At 43.7% G+C, this 16,724-nt stretch overlaps 1 protein-coding gene across 5 annotated transcripts in view; it reads left to right on the forward strand.

Moving 5' to 3' along the window:
* The window catches only part of LOC148685008 (uncharacterized), a 255,411-nt gene extending 239,765 nt beyond the window's left edge, over positions 1–15,646 (forward strand). For all 5 annotated transcript variants that reach the window (XM_088673840.1, XM_088673837.1, XM_088673841.1 and 2 more), the window contains one exon: positions 11,845–15,646. In XM_088673840.1, coding sequence (XP_088529966.1) covers positions 11,845–11,923 — 79 coding nt within the window. In that variant the 3' untranslated portion in view covers positions 11,924–15,646. The remainder of the gene's footprint in view (positions 1–11,844) is intronic.
* Positions 15,647–16,724: the final 1,078 nt, after the last annotated feature.

Consider the following 16,724-nt stretch of genomic DNA (forward strand, 5'->3'; position numbering starts at 1 on the left):
ACAATTAAAAATGAATCAATTTGAGTCATGCACCCCACATCACATCTATTTTATCCCTTTTTTAAAAAGCAATATGGACTAAAGTTTCTTCCGGGGGCCCCTCTGGGATTAGGGGCCCTGAAACGTAAGCTTTGATAGTTTCATAGTAGATCTGCCTTTGAACCAGGGTGGTGCATCCGCAGGCATTCGGACACTTGAACGATGCTCTCTAAATGCTGTGTAAATGATTAATACAGGGAGATGGTGATCAGCAATGAGAAAGGTCAGTCATCTGAAATAAAGCTGCTTTGTCCTGCGTGAAGCAAACAATGGATTTTCCCTCATTAAGGCTGAAGGAACCTAGAAAGTAAATATTCTAAAGGCTCAGTGTTTGCCTCTGATGTGATGCTACTAGGATAAGCATTCACAGCTTTGGCTGATAGAGGCCAACAGCACTCTATATAGAGAAGGTGGGCCTTGCCACAGTGATGTGTGTCCTGGTCATATCTAGACGAGACACTTCCAAGGCTGTCTTTAAATTCATAGATGCTCCTTCTCCTGAACGCAGCTACCAGCGTCTTACTGGGGTGTGTGTGTGTGAAATGGTCAGTATTTTTAACACCTCTACTCTACCAGCATGTTTCCAGGCCTAATTTAAAGTGCTAGTCGTGACCTAAACAGTTCCATCTCAAGCAATTGATTGGATTGTCTTCACCCATGCCATCCTGCCTGTACTTTAAGAAGTTCTCCTGGTGTGTGCATCCCCCAGGTCAGTAAGGTGGGTTGCCCTGAGGGAGAAGTCTTTCTCTGTGGTGGCTCCACCGCTATGGAATTCAATCCCATTGGGGCTGCATCAAATAATAATAACAAAAATAATCAGTGCTATTTTTTTCCCCTAGAAAAAGAGGTGACAGAACTCACCAGGAACACCTCCCTCTTGGGATGGCAATGGCGGCCACCTGAGAATTGCTGGAACTGAGTTCCAGCTGGGGGGAAAGCCCTGATGATGATGACGATTTATTACTTATACCCTGCCCATCTGACTGGGTTGCCCCAGCCCCAGAATGGCTATGTTACAGGCCTGCCTTTTTCAATTGGCCTCCCAGGTCTTTATTAGCTGCTGGAGGTCTGGTTGACTTATGTTCTTCCTGGCTCTGTAAATAAAGTGTTGCTGAGTTGTTGCTTTTCAGTCTTAAGATTTTGTATGATTGTTATTTTAATCTTTAGTGTTTTTAGGATGTTCGTTTTATCTTTTGATGTCCTGATCATAAGCCACATTGGACAGGCATTTACTTCCAAAGCAGCCCCCACTCCACATATTCCACATATTCCACTTACAGTCACACTGAGAGTAGACCCATCAAAATCAATGAGCTTAAATAACTTAGGTTTATTGATTTCAATTGGGTTTTCTCTGAATATGACTTAGTTGGATATCACCCATTATCATCAGTGGTGTTTTAATAATATTATTGACTTCAAGCCTTGCATTATAGTTTTAATGGATACAAACTTACTTCTTTTATGTTCTGTCCTTTTCTTATTATGAAAGCTTCCATTCACAGAATGCTGATTTGTATGCCAAGTATCAGTTTTTCTCTTTGTATGGTATAATCAGGAATACCCACAGTCCAAGGCACATTCCTAAATGGAATCGATTCATTCTTTTGCATACTTCTGGAATGCCAGTCTGGGCGTGCCAGGGAAGTCCTGCGAACAACACACTATGTCACAGAGCATGTGGAGATTCCATCCTGCAAGCCTGTCCCGTTGCAGAATGCCACACCTGACAGGCTCATAGCTGCCAAGTACCCTGTTTTCCCCGGGAAACCCCCGTTTTACTTACCTTTTCCCGGTGGTCCCCCGTATCAATTCGTCTCTCATTTTTCTCCGTTATTTTCTCCTGCCGGCGGCCATTTTTTTTATTTCTGATTTGCCCTTCTATGGGCACCGAAAATGGCCGCCGCCGACTTCAAAAGTCGCATCTACGCATGTCCGTAAGTGCATAGACGCGACTTCCGGTGTCGGCGGCGGCCATTTTTGGTGCCCATAGATGGGCAGAGTGACACCGGAAGTTGCGTCGACATACTTCCTGACATGCGTAGAAGCGACTATTGAAGCCAGCGGCAGCCATTTTTGGTGCCCATAGAAGGGCAAAATGACACTGGAAGCTACGTCAACGCAACTTCTGGTGTCACACGGCTGCCGGTCCCGGATTCTGCAGTCCAGGACTTGGAAGGTAAGGACAGGCTTTGCCACGCATTAGAAGCATGACCACAGCAGGAGATGTTTTAATTTAATCTAACCCTCTCATATGCGGAAACATGGCCAAGGCTTGCCTCAAACTAGGACTCACAAACTGGGGAGGCAGAGAGAAGCACAGGCATTGTAAACAGTTGACACAGAATGGGCTCCAAAATTTTAATTTGGTTCTCATAGTTGGTTAAAGAGCCCTGATTTAATTAGGGGAGAAATAATCTCAGCACTAGAAACTTCTTTTTTTATTTTTTTTAAGTGTGTTGTGCTATAAAACTCTTAAGTGTGATTTTTTTTTGAGGGTGGAATTCATAGCTGCCAAGTTATCCCTTTTTAAAGGGATTTTCCCTTATGCTGAATAGGCTTCCTCGCGAGAAAAAGGGAAAACTTGGCAGCTATGGTGGAATTGGAAGTGGGTCTCATTCTCTTTTCCACCCCAGTTCTAATTGCTAATAAATTTAACTTTCAGCTGAAAGAAGAATAATGTTATTTTATTTGCACACACTTCCAGCTTAAACTGAAGAAAGTAGGAAAAACCACTGGGCCAGTAAGATACAATCTGAATCAAATCCCTTATGAATACACAGTGGAAGTGAGGAACAGGTTTAAGGATTTAGATTTGGTGGACAGAGTGCCTGAAGAACTATGGATGGAGGCTCGTAACATTATACAGGAGGCAGCAATGAAAACCATCCCAAGGAAAAGGAAATGCAAGAAAGCAAAATGGCTGTCCAACGAGGCCTTACAAATAGCGGAGGAGAGGAGGCAAGCAAAATGCAAGGGAGATAGGGAAAGATACAGGAAACTGAATGCAGATTTCCAAAAAACAGCAAGGAGAGACAAGAGGGTCTTCTTAAATGAGCAATGCAAAGAAATAGAGGAAAACAATAGAATGGGGAAAACCAGAGATCTGTTCAAGAAAATTGGTGATATGAAAGGAACATTTCGTACAAAGATTACCATAATCAAGGACAAAAGTGGTAAGGACCTAACAGAAGCAGAAGACATCAAGAAGAGGTGGCAAGAATACACAGAGGAATTATACCAGAAAGATATGGAGGTCTCATACACCCCAGGTAGTGTGGTTGCTGACCTTGAGCCAGACATCTTGGAGAGTGAAGTCAAATGGGCCTTAGAAAGCATTGCTAATAACAAGGCCAGTGGAAGTGATGATATTCCAGCTGAACTATTTAAAATTTTAAAAGATGATGCTGTTAAGGTGCTACACCCAATATGCCAGCAAGTTTGGAAAACTCAGCAATGGCCAGAGGATTGGAAAAGATCAGTCTACATCCCAATTCCAAAGAAGGGCAGTGCCAAAGAATGCTCTAACTACCGCACAATTGCGCTCATTTCACACGCTAGCAAGGTTATGCTTAAAATTCTACAAGGCAGGCTTAGGCAGTATGTGGACCGAGAACTCCCAGAAGTGCAAGCTGGATTTCGAAAGGGCAGAGGAACCAGAGACCAAATAGCAAACATGCGCTGGATTATGGAGAAAGCTAGAGAGTTCCAGAAAAACGTCTACTTCTGCTTCATTGACTATGCAAAAGCCTTTGACTGTGTCGACCACAGCAAACTATGGCAAGTTCTTAAAGAAATGGGAGTGCCTGATCACCTCATCTGTCTCCTGAGAAATCTCTATGTGGGACAAGAAGCTACAGTTAGAACTGGATATGGAACAACTGATTGGTTCAAAATTGGGAAAGGAGTACGACAAGGTTGTATATTGTCTCCCTGCTTATTTAACTTATATGCAGAATTCATCATGCGAAAGGCTGGACTAGATGAATCCCAAGCCGGAATTAAGATTGCCGGAAGAAATATCAACAACCTCAGATATGCAGATGACACAACCTTGATGGCAGAAAGCGAGGAGGAATTAAAGAACCTTTTAATGAGGGTGAAAGAGGAGAGCGCAAAATATGGTCTGAAGCTCAACATCAAAAAAACCAAGATCATGGCCACTGGTCCCATCACCTCCTGGCAAATAGAAGGGGAAGAAATGGAGGCAGTGAGAGATTTTACTTTCTTGGGCTCCTTGATCACTGCAGATGGTGACAGCAGTCACGAAATTAAAAGACGCCTGCTTCTTGGGAGAAAAGCAATGACAAACCTAGACAGCATCTTAAAAAGCAGAGACATCACTTTGCCGACAAAGGTCCGTATAGTTAAAGCTATGGTTTTCCCAGTAGTGATGTATGGAAGTGAGAGCTGGACCATAAAGAAGGCTGATCGTCGAAGAATTGATGCTTTTGAATTATGGTGCTGGAGGAGACTCTTGAGAGTCCCATGGACTGCTAGAAGATCAAACCTATCCATTCTTAAGGAAATCAGCCCTGAGTGCTCCCTGGAAGGACAGATCGTGAAGCTGAGGCTCCAATACTTTGGCCACCTCATGAGAAGAGAAGAATCCTTGGAAAAGACCCTGATGTTGGGAAAGATTGAGGGCACTAGGAGAAGGGGACGACAGAGGACAAGATGGTTGGACAGTGTTCTCGAAGCTACGAACATGAGTTTGACCAAACTGCGGGAGGCAGTGCAAGACAGGAGTGCCTGGCGTGCTATGGTCCATGGGGTCACGAAGAGTCGGACACGACTAAACGACTAAACAACAACATTTGCACACACACCACATCCATCATACTAGGCCATGATTAACAAAGAAGATGCAAATATACTAGCTTTGCAGATTTCCGAAATCTCCATAATTGCAGCCTATTCGTTTTGGGAGAGCCGCTTACAGGAGTCAAGTCAGGAAAGTGAAAGCATGCAGAGGCGTATTGGACTGCCAATCACTATCCGGTAGTGAATTAAATATCTTAAGACTGTCTTGTAAAATATATTAAAGCCAGAGATATTTCACATTCCGCACTCATGCTCAGAGTAAATGATTAGCAATTCCACTGGAAACAAGAGCCTGGTAACAGAATATTGGTTATTCTGGATCATTGGTTAACTCCAGTAGTGGCTGGCAGCCATTGGGACTACTAGGGAAGGAGGCAAGGCCCAACAGCAGGTGAAGGCAGAGCCAGTGACAGGCAGACATACCCTCTAATATTTCTCCGGTGAAAATAGGGACACCTTTCCATACCATCCAACACTTCTCCAATGAAAATAGGGGTGTCCAGTACTATTTTTCTAGAAGTCCGCTCACCCTTTTGGTGCAGCGGCATTGTAGAATGGCAGAGGCCCTTCTAAGGCCCCGATGTTGGGATCTCAGATTTGACCTCCTCACCAGATAGGTGACATGGGCATAAGCCCATGCTGCCTATCAGGAGCCAGATCCTAGCCTGGACCCGGGATTGGCAAATGGGGGAGCAGGGCTTGGATATGGGCTCTAGAACTCACGACGAACCCCACCCTTGTTCTCTTAGAGTGGCAATAGGGCCCACCTGAGAGCTACCAGAACTGAGTTCCAGTTAATTCTGGCTGGGAAAAAAGCCCTGGGGACAACCTATTCCATACCCTCCAAGATTTTTCTGATGAAAATAGGGATGTCCTAAGGAAAAACAGGACATTCTGGGGTCAAATCAGAAACTGGGACGGCTTCTGTAAATTCAGGACTATCCTGGATGTCAAGGAGATAAACAACTATCGGATTTTTAGAAGACATCTGAAGGCAACACTGTTTAGAGAAGTTTTAATGTTTAGTTTTTTTATTGTGCTTTTAGTTCTGTTGGGAACCGCCCAGAGTGGCTGGGGAAACCCAGCCAGATGGGCAGGGTATAAATCAATCAATATATTATTATTATTATTATTATTATTATTATTATTATTAAAGTGGTATAATTGTGCTGTAAAGGGATGGTTTAGCTGTAGCCACAGAATTTTCATTCACCTCAATATGGTGGAAGCTATTCCACCCTGGGGTTTTGTGGTAGTGGTGGCACTTTTCCTTAGACCATTAGGTCTAAAATGAAATGTATTACATGTTCGCACTGAAAGACAACAACAATGAGTGACTTTCCATTTCTGTAGGTCAACAGATAAACGTTCATTTCTTCTGGTATTCAATTCAATGAAGGATTTTTAATGCACGGCGACCTGATCCTAATAATTTCTCTCAGAGGAGAATCTGACAATGAGATATTGGGGTGTGTTGCTGCCTCACTGGCTCCTTCCCAACCAAACACCTCAGAGGCTCAAGTCACTTATTCTCACTTATTTTGATGGGCTTAAAAGTATTGACTCTCTATTGGACGGTGGCCGATAAAAGATTGTGGAGCACATTGGATACTCCAAGTCCTACAAATTAATAATACCATAAAACTGTCACGTTATGCCGGGAAGTGTTTCCTGTGGGCTGGATGTTTTCCCACTTTTCTTTTTACCTCAAAAATATGTCAGCATTTGTTACTGCCGTTTTTGCTCTCCTCCTTCCATAATGAATGATTGCTGTCACATATTGGATTAGGAAGCAGATTATTCCTATGATTTTTTTTTCTAATATGGAAAAACAGCTTTTGTGCTCTACAATAAAGCTAAAAGCATGATTAAAGCAGCAGCGTATGTCTCCTTCTCATACCCCATTAGGCCCCAAATTAAATGCATATATGTTTGCGCTGGAAGACAATGTTAATGATTTATCTATATTTTATGTAGGTCAATAGATAAACATTAGCTTATTAATTTGCTATGTTGCCGATCTGCCTGGATTTATTTCGCTGAAGAATGCTTTGGAGCACGCGGCAACCTGATCTTAAAACTTTCCATACCTCCAAAATAAATACTTTGAATGAGGCATTTTGACTGTGGCACCAGTACAGCTCCAAATCATTGTGTGCTGGGCAGGGTTTCCTCTTGGGTTTTTTGAGCAGGGGAGCAGGATTTGGACTAGATGCTCTCACTAGGATCCCCTCCCTGAGTGGTCTACCTCCTTCCCCTTGTTGTCGCCACAACCTACTCAATTGCTTCTTTCTCTGAGCCCCGTTGGAACCATCCTCCAGAGAGCGAGACACGGAATATACAGAAGCCCAAATGGCCTCAACCAGAACGTAGGCATTTGGTGCTGCATACCGTCCAACTTTTTCAGATCAAAAACCAGGACATAGCTCTTTCGGGGATGAGATCGTGGTGCAAGAGTGCAGCGCCCCCAATGTCCGCCTTGATCTTGCACCAAAAAAAGGGGGGTGTCCTTTTGTTTTTCCTGGGACACTTGGTGGGTAGGGTGTTGCTGATTTCATGCCGCAGAACAGCCTTCCAGCAGAGATTTGGCAGGGATACTTTTGACTATCAGGTGTCTCTGGAAGACCTTTTCAATGCTGACTGCCTAAGCAGTTGTTTAAATTTTTACTGTATGGCCAGTGATGTCAATTATGGTTCCATGCTGCATTTAAATTTGCAAATGTTTTCATAATCCTTTTCATCACTCTGATATTTTGTGAAGGGGCAGTATGTAAGCACTCTTATAAATACTATAATATAATATAATAATAATATGATAATAATATAATAATAATAATAACATAACATAATAAAATAAAATATAAAATAAAATAAATGACACAAAGCTTTACTGCATTTTTTACTTGCTTCTCTTGCTGGTTTGCCTGCTCCCTCCCTGTCAGGAACCGTGCTGAGGAGGGCTGCACTGAAGAGGAATGGTAGGAGCCTCCCCCTCCTCCTGGTCCTGATCCAGATCCTGAATCTTCCCAGGAGTAGGAGGACAATATAGATTTGGAATACTGGTTTGCAGAGGGGCATAGTTCAGAAGGCAGAAGCTGGGAAATACTGGATGGGGAACAGCTAGGAGAAGAAACACTGGGAGAGAGAGAGTTAACAGACTCACTGTCTCTGGAAAGTGTCCACCCGCTCTCCCCAAGGTCAAGAAGAGCTGAGAAAGTGGCAGAATGGAAAGCACACAAAGCACAGAGGGGACAGGCTCAGGTTACAAGATGTAGGAGTGATGTGGGTGACAAGGGACGTAAGGGGGTGAAATTCTTCATTGGGAGCACTGCCATTCCTAGGAGATGGGTCCTTTGTTCTCGCACTGTGATCATTAAAGTTTCTAAATGGTAAGAAGACTCCTTTTCCTTTGTTCTCTTTACCTACTGCCAAGCGGGAGAGGAAGCTGATTCTCTGAAGCCTAACACTCCCTCAGGCCTCATCATTTACCTTGTGGCCTGGACTTTCTGGGCACTGATTTGCAGTTTCCCATTCCACATGTGAGCCTCTTTTTCCTCCCTGCCCCTTTCCCCAGGAAAACTTGCTCTCTATTGCTGAGTCGGAGGAAACAGCAATTTGGGTTTTCCACGAATTGCCATTTGCTCTGGTGCAACAGTAAAGAGTGGGTTTTTTTGCGGAGAAAGCGCTGGGATGAAAAATTAAACTCTCAGACATGAACCTGGAAAAAGCGGTCTTGTGCCCAGAAGTGCAGAGCAAAGGTAGGTGTGGGTGAGCCCTTAGAGAAGGCAACGGAGCAAGCAGCATCAGGAAGGAGGAAGGAAAAAGAGAGCAAATAGGACCCAGGGGTTAGCCCTCACTACGGTGTGGGCCATGGCAATTGACCGACAATGCCCACACACTGGGGGTAGCTGGTTCTAGGCATTTGTTTCTCCCAGATTCTTCTATGTGATTAAGAACATAAGAACACATGAAGCTGCTGGATGAGGCCAAAGCCCTATCTAGTCCAGCATCTTGTTCTCACAGTGGCCAACGCTGAACCTAGAACTGTGTTCACAAGATTCCAAGAAGTGCAAGATCCAGCAGATAGCTCTGTTCCAATCCGCACTTTTGTTTGGGACAGGTAGATCTCGTCCACTTGTATCGGAATTAGCAAATGCCTCAAATATTCCTATACGTAATGTAAGTTATTTGGAGTTCCTCATTCTGTCAGAAAGCTACCATTTCGCTGATAGTCAGAGTTTTGCTGTTATCAAACATTTGCCTAATGCTTTTAATCTAAAAGTCATTAGAGTCTTGGTGGAGAGGGGGGGAGGAGAGAGAGAGAGAGATTCACACACACACACACACACACTCCATTCAAATAAGTGCTTTTATTGCCTAGATGCTGTGAACTGTTCCAGAAATTGTTTGGTCTGTGTGGTCCCCTCTCCCTCACCTATGCAAGGCATTTTGCAAGAATGGAGATTTAATTCTGTTGGGACCAAGATAATATCCAAGGTGTGGAAACAGAAAATGAGTTCTTAGTCCTAGTCAGTTGTTTATGATTAGCAAAGAGTCTGGTTAGGAAATCCTGACATGCAGCAAAGCCTCCACTAAACTTTGCTAAACATTTATGAATGGCCGGATTCTCGCACCAAATGGCAGGGCAGAGGTCTCTTGGCCTCTGTAGCATTTTGACCTGTTGTGCAAGATCCAGGTCACATGATCCCAGCATTTTCTTCCATGCTCTTCCATGGGCCTGCATGTGATGACCTGTGCTCACCCCATCAAGCTCATAAGCAAAATCTTTACTTTGTATGATACATTGCAATTGCATTATAATGGCACAGGCTGGATAAAGAAGCAAAGTCCCTTAGCCAAAGACAAGATCTGTCGGTGGATGATTCCATGAAATCCAAATCACTGTTTGCTTCTGGCAGACAATGGGTGTTCTAGAGATTGATCTCTATAGACAACATAGTTCCAAATCGCTCAAGCAAGACAGCCAAGCCATATGTTGTTGATCTAGTTATATTCAGCAGAAGAATTTTTTAAAAAAAAAATGCAAAGCAATCTGATTGAATATAAAACAAATACAGAGTCTCCCCACCACCATCAGCTCCCAACTAATTTGTCCCACAGGAAAATCTATCAGTCAATTAAAAAAATAATTCAATTTAATGCATTCATAGCCTACAGGCAGTCCAAGGGGTTAATGTAAAAATGTCAACTTAAAAATACAATGAACATCAGAGATAAATACATATTCCTTCCTGAAGCCACAGATGGGCGATCAATAAGACTCTGAAACCTTCTTCAGGTGTTTCATTTGAACACAAAAACATTACTATTAATAATAAATTTATTACTTGCCCTCCACCAGCAGGTCCCAGCATGGGTTACAACAATTTAAAATTCATAATTAAAAACAGTTAAAACAGATTACAGTCACAGTGACACGGTGGGCCCTGAAAACACGCATCTCAGGTGTCAAGAAAGATGACGTCTTTATATTAGCAAAGCACAAGATTAATTTTAGGCGGTACACTAGGTCAACAGGAGCCAAATTGAGTTGTATCATTCATATATATATATATATATATATATATATATATATATATATATATGCACATATACATGCCAGTTGTAGGTATATGCTGAAAACAATTCAAGCATTGTTTGTGTTAGGAAGGCAAGTGTTGTGGAAAGAGCTGTAGAATTATGCATGTAAGGTAAAAGGTAAAGGTAAAAGACCCCTGGACAGTTAAGTCCAGTCAAAGGTGACTGACTATGGGGTTGTGGCACTCATCTTGCTTTCAGGCCAAGGGAGCCGGCATTTGTCCACGGACAGCTTTCCAGGTCATGTAGCCAGCATGACTAAACTGCTTCTGGCGCAACGGAACACGTGACAGAAGCCACAGCGCACGGAGACGCCGTTTACCTTCCCAACACAGCGGTACCTATTTATCTACTTGCACTGGCGAGCTTTCAAACTGCTAGGTTGGCAGGAGCTGGGACAGAGCAACGGGAGCTCACCCCATCGTGGGGATTTGAACTGCCAACCTTCCGATCGACAAGCCCAAGAGGCTCAGTGGTTTAGACCACAGCACCACCCGTGTCCCACGCACATGTAACCCCAGCTACTCCCATACCTACAGTGTTGGCTCATAGCTTCTGAAATGGGGGCCTAGGTCTGGGAATGGAAGTTTCCTTCACAATTTAGAATTCCAAGCTATCACAGTTCTAAATTTTGTGGGGAGCCCCCGCAGGTAGAACGGACTCCCCACTTCAGAAGTTGTGCCTCAACACATTGATAGTGACAACTGCTGCCAGAGGAGCCATGCAACTTAGGGGGTGAGACTGAATGCAGGACCCCACAGATCCTTTCATCACACTTGGCCCCCTTTGGCTCGAGCAATTCCTGAAGAGGTCTTTTCTCGTGCCAGAATGTAGGCACACTGACTTCTTGCAAATAAACCGAAACCGAATGGCTCTATAGCTGTTGAAACTCTTTGAAAGATGAGAGGCGCAGAGCAGTTTAGATTACCAGCCGTCTACAACGTACTGTGCATAAAAATGTCAGCCTCAATGCCAAAGTTCAGCATAAAACAGTGTCAGCTAATTTAATCATTTACCATGAAAATACCAGTTATCTTAATCGTACACAGAGTTCTTAAAGACTGGTGCATAGTTTTGCGTAATTGAATTGCGCCTCTGAAGAATGGAGGAAATCGTGGAGTTTTTGCTTCTTAGCAAGGCGAGCAAGGACCTTCGCATTCCACTTGAGAGATTATATGCACCGTGTTTTCATTATGTGTGCGTTATACTTCTGACAAGTCTGGGCTTATAAGGGAAAGAGGAAAGCTCTCTGCTGCAGTTATCTTGGGCTGCTGTCCTGTACGGAAAAAGGTTCTGCTTTTGTCCTTGGGATCTGGGGACACAATGGGGGGAAGGTTTCCGTACGCCAAACTGAATGTTTTGTCTGTTGCGTTTCCCATCCAGGTGGCTGATAAACTACTGCAACAGCAACCTTCAGAGGGCCAGGATGTCTTCATTTTCCATCCGAGCGAGAATTGTGTAGCATGGAGATCAAAGCGTCTGGGACCGTGTGTCCAGCTAGTCAGAACCCATGAACAGCTGTGGTGAGCAGAGCAGAGAGATGGAGGGAAAGGCCCAACCCTGACTGACTGGAGCAGAATGGAGGCCAGGACAGAGGAGCCCCCAGCAGCAAGAGAAACTAAACAGATTGACTCTCAGTGACTCATTTTGCTTCAGGATTGGACAGATCTCTCCCCTGCTGGCAATTTGGCTGAGCATCAGTGGGCCAGATACCAGGATGAATAGCTTAAAATAATTAAGGGGAGGAGGGGAGGGGTTGAAATCTGCAAAACTGCTCGCCGTCCAATTCTTTCCCATGTAGTAGAAGACACAAAACAAATTACATTTAGGTTATTAAATATTAAGTCATTGGTTTTACCTCCATTTGGCCCAAAGCAGGAAACTGGAAAACGTTCAGATTCGATATCATTGTGTTGATGGGCTGTTTATCATTGAGTGACTGACTGGATTTTGGCAGTTCGGAAGGGTCTTTGACACATGAATGGAAAGGAGGCACTTCAATTCCCCCTCAAAAAAAGGGGGGGAAAGAATAATTAATTCAGCAAACAATTTAGGCATGAATATGAATGTGTACAAAACCAAAAATGCTCGCAGCCAAGGAGCGTTTTTTTGCTCAGTGATCGGGACTTTCAACCTTGTGTTGACATTTGGGGCCCAGCCTTTGCATCCACTGAACAAGGTGGAAATTCTGACGCTCTTTCCAGGAGAAACAGGCTGAGATCCCGGAAGCAAAATAGTCAGTGCTTTGTATTTAATGTGTGAAACCAGAAGCAACAGGCTCGTTTAGTAGCAGAAAAGGTCAGTTAAAATTATAGAGACATCCTTTGGAGCAAATCCTCTGTCTTGTATTTGCATATTTATGAACTAGAGATTACGACAGCCCATTCCATTTATTAGAGCAGCGATGCTATAGTTAATAGTCTGTCAGCATTTCCATTACAAACCCCCTTTTTTCTGAGTTTTAATATCCCAGCCACTTGAAATCATGTCAAGCCAACAAGTCACTTTTGTCGGGCCAGGTGCAATTCTTCTTTTTTTCTGTTTGTTTTTCTTTTATTAAAATCAAAATAGATTTAAAGGATTTTCGTCTGTTTGGACTTGAAAGATAAAGCGAAACACATGAAATGACACCAACTTTACTCTGCTATTCTTACTTTCCCACCTTCTCCTTTCTGGGGCAACTGGTTAAAACAACCAGTGTTGTTTAAAAGTGTTACACCAATCTTTTCCCTAAATGTCACAAATTTAGAACTACCAGCTCCCTACAAAACTGCCTATATAACCAAAATCCTTCTACCGCTTACTTTAGAGTAGTTCCACTGCAACGGTGGGAACCGTTTGAAATTTGTAGCCTATATCACATGTAGCTTTAACAACAGATGGATTAAACTGGAGCATTAATGTTTGTTGGAAGCCGCCCAGAGTGGCAGGGGAAGCCCAGCCAGATGGGCAGGGTATAAATAAATTATTATTATTATTATTATTATTATTATTATTATTATTATTATGACATGGACGTCAATGAGATAGGCAAAGCAATTCAAATCCACCTTACACCAAGTGGGGAGGGTGGGTTATGTGGGGAGAGGTGTCCCTCTGCCCAGCCTCTCACTGGCTTTCACTGACAGCACCCCTCCTTCCACCTGCCAATCATAAACCCTGGCAAGACTGCTTTCAGTTGGATGCTGCCAGGACCAGCCAATGGAAAGCCCCAAAATTGGGTATCCTGGGGACAGAGCTGGTCTCACTGCCATTGTGCATTGGGCCTAGTGCAGTGATCAGCTGGAAGCCCTCCAGAGTGGCTGGAGAAACCCAGCCAGATGGGCGGGGGCATAAATAGTCAATGATGATGATGATGATGATGATGATGATGATGATGATGATGATGATGATTAGATACATCTATGCCCATTCTGGTCTCTCGCCAGCCAAAAATGGCATTGGATAGGCAGTCAGAACTATTTTCACATGAGATGTCCATACAAAGAGACTATTCTCTATTTTCCAAAATCCCTTCTCGGCTATTCAACCTCTGTTCCCTGTAGCCATAGTCCTCCCCACCTCCAGCATTCATGCAGACAGCCTCTCACAATAACATTGCCACCATACTGTTGGTGCTGACATTTAAAGCCCTAAGCGGCTTTGGCCCAGTATACCTGAAGGAGCGTCTCCACCCCCATCATTTAGCCCAGACACTGAGGTCCAGCCCCGAGGGCCTTCTGGCAGTTCCCTCACTGCGAGAAGTGAGGTTACAGGGAACCAGGCAGAGGGCCTTCTCGGTGGTGGCGCCCGTCCTGTGGAACGCCCTCCCATCAGGTGTCAAAGAAATAAACAACTATCTGACTTTTAGAAGACACCTGAAGGCAGCCCTGCTTAGGGAAGTTTTTTAATGTTTGATGTTTTATCGTGTTTTTAATATTCTGTTGGGAGCCGGCCAGAGTCGCTCAGGAAACCCAGCCAGATGGGTGAGGTATAAACAACAAACCAGACACTGATACAGATTCAGAATGCAAAGTTTTGCATCACACCTTCTCTAAATTGGATGTGGAAGCCAAAGGGTTTTATCCAGCAAAGGCTCTTTGATGCAGGGGAGCCTTCTGCCCATGGCCGTGGTGACTGGAGCACACTGGCAATGGTAGGGGAGAAGTTAGGAAGGCCAACCGTTGGCAGAACCAGAGCCAATGACAGGCATGGGCAACTCATTCTAGCTTTATCCCCATCCTCAGAGGTGGATTTAGAGCAGCGTGACTGGTTCCACCACACTGGGTGCCAAGCCTAGGGGGTACCACAGGGTGCCACAACTATGATTTACTGAGCAGAATAGAAGGCAAGAGGCCGGGAGGGGTGCCAAATTTGGGGCTCGCTGAACTTTGAAATACCAAAGTCTGCCCCTGCCATCCTCTTCCTTGCTTAGCTCTGCAAGCATGACACTGAGACTAAGGAGGCGGAAGCTGCCATGGCTAGTGCTCCCCACTGGACTAGTTAATTAGGAAAGCAAGCAAGGGGGGGGGACTGTTTGAGGGCAGACTAAGGTTGGTTGGACAGTGCCCCCTTTGAGGGTTTGAGGGTGGCCATTTTTGTCCATTTCACTTTTTGTACACTGTTCCAAAGGGTTACCCAATGCTCTGGAGAAGAATTTGGGGGACACAGCAGCTGCAAGGGGAATTGGAAAAACAACCTCCTCTCCATTCCACTTTTGGAAGAATCCCGTCTTCTCTCCATATGAAGGACATCATTGGATCCAGTGCAGAGCCTACAATTTACCCATTCTGATCTGGAGAGCGCACATATATTCAATTTTCTTTCCGGATCAAGTTTAATTGATGGGCAGGAAAGCTTTGCACACATAAAGCAGGAAGGAGGGGTATGCCAGAAATCTACTCAAATATATGTAGGGTATGCAATAATGTTTTACTTAAAATATATTAAACCTGAAGGCCAGCTTGGCAGCAGTTCACTGCATACTCGATGAGCTGCACATTGTTTTTTATTCTGCGGGGGGAGGGGGAGGAGCAAGTACGCCAGACAGAATGTTACTGTGTGGCTGAATATTAAGAAAGACTAATTATTATGCAATTAGTCACAATAGGATATGTGCAATTGAGTAATAATGTTCTGGGTGTGTCACGCAGGTAGTGTCACTGCCAGTGCTCATTTTGGTATGAATTAAAATTATGCAATGATTTACACCCTGAGCAATTGTCATAATTATCATCAGCGCAGCTTTTCATTTAAAGAAGAAGCAAAGAAGCCTCCCCACCAAAACAGAGTGTAGTGGGAGTGTTGCTGTGCTTGTAGTAAGTCCGTTTCTTACCTTGTCATGTTTCAAAATTAAATCTTGTAGGGTTTCACAATTAAAGACGGATATTCTACAAACAAGATGGGACTGTGCTCACAGGTTTGTGGTTTATTTTCCAAGGGCCCAGCCCAGGTATGCAACTCTCTCGCATCAAACTGTCTTGACATCTCAATTTTTAACAAGTTTATTTGGAATTAAGCCTACTGAGTTTATTGGGATACATTTCCTGGTGTCAAGGGAGTGGCTAACACCACCCCTCGGGTTCATTCCAGGGAGGGAATTTAATAAGAAATGCAACAAAGGATTCCAGCAAGACAATACTCTTTATCAACTTCACTGCAGTAAAGCACAGTCCCATAAGTGATGGGTATTGTATTGATAGCAGGTTTCACACAGCCTTTTATACTCTTTTACATACAGCTTACATCATGCTAAGTACATAACTAGTTCCACATTGTCCATTCCATGTCAGCCATGACATGATATCTTTACGTTCCGGTCAAGACATAGACCAGTTGAGTTGATGTTAGCATGTTTAGTATTAGGCCAAGAAACCAGGAGAGACGAGGGAGAAAAACTGAGGGGAGGCCATTAGCTGAGACATTGGTGACTAATTTGACTAACCACAGTAACAAGGGGTTTTTTTTGGGGGGAGGGGAGTCTAGCAGGGGAGCAGGGAAAAAGGAGGCTCCACCTTCTCTTTAGAAAGAGACCTTTTATCAGACCTCTTATTGATTTAATTATAGATGTATTTTATTTACAGGTTTATAAGCCACACACACGTTCATATTAAAAAGTACAGCAAGGCAAAATCCAACATATAAGAAAAAAATATCAACCAGTGTATCTATAAAAACTTCATTTGCAACGTCAATAAATACTGATTGGTTAAAGGGGGGGGGTCATGCTGTAAAGGCCTACCAAAAATGAATAAATCAGAAAGCATCCAAAGGGAGGGATGGTT

Source organism: Zootoca vivipara, chromosome 7 (assembly GCF_965207765.1).
Source record: "Zootoca vivipara chromosome 7, rZooViv2.hap1.1, whole genome shotgun sequence".
In the NCBI taxonomy this organism is placed as follows: domain Eukaryota; kingdom Metazoa; phylum Chordata; class Lepidosauria; order Squamata; family Lacertidae; genus Zootoca; species Zootoca vivipara.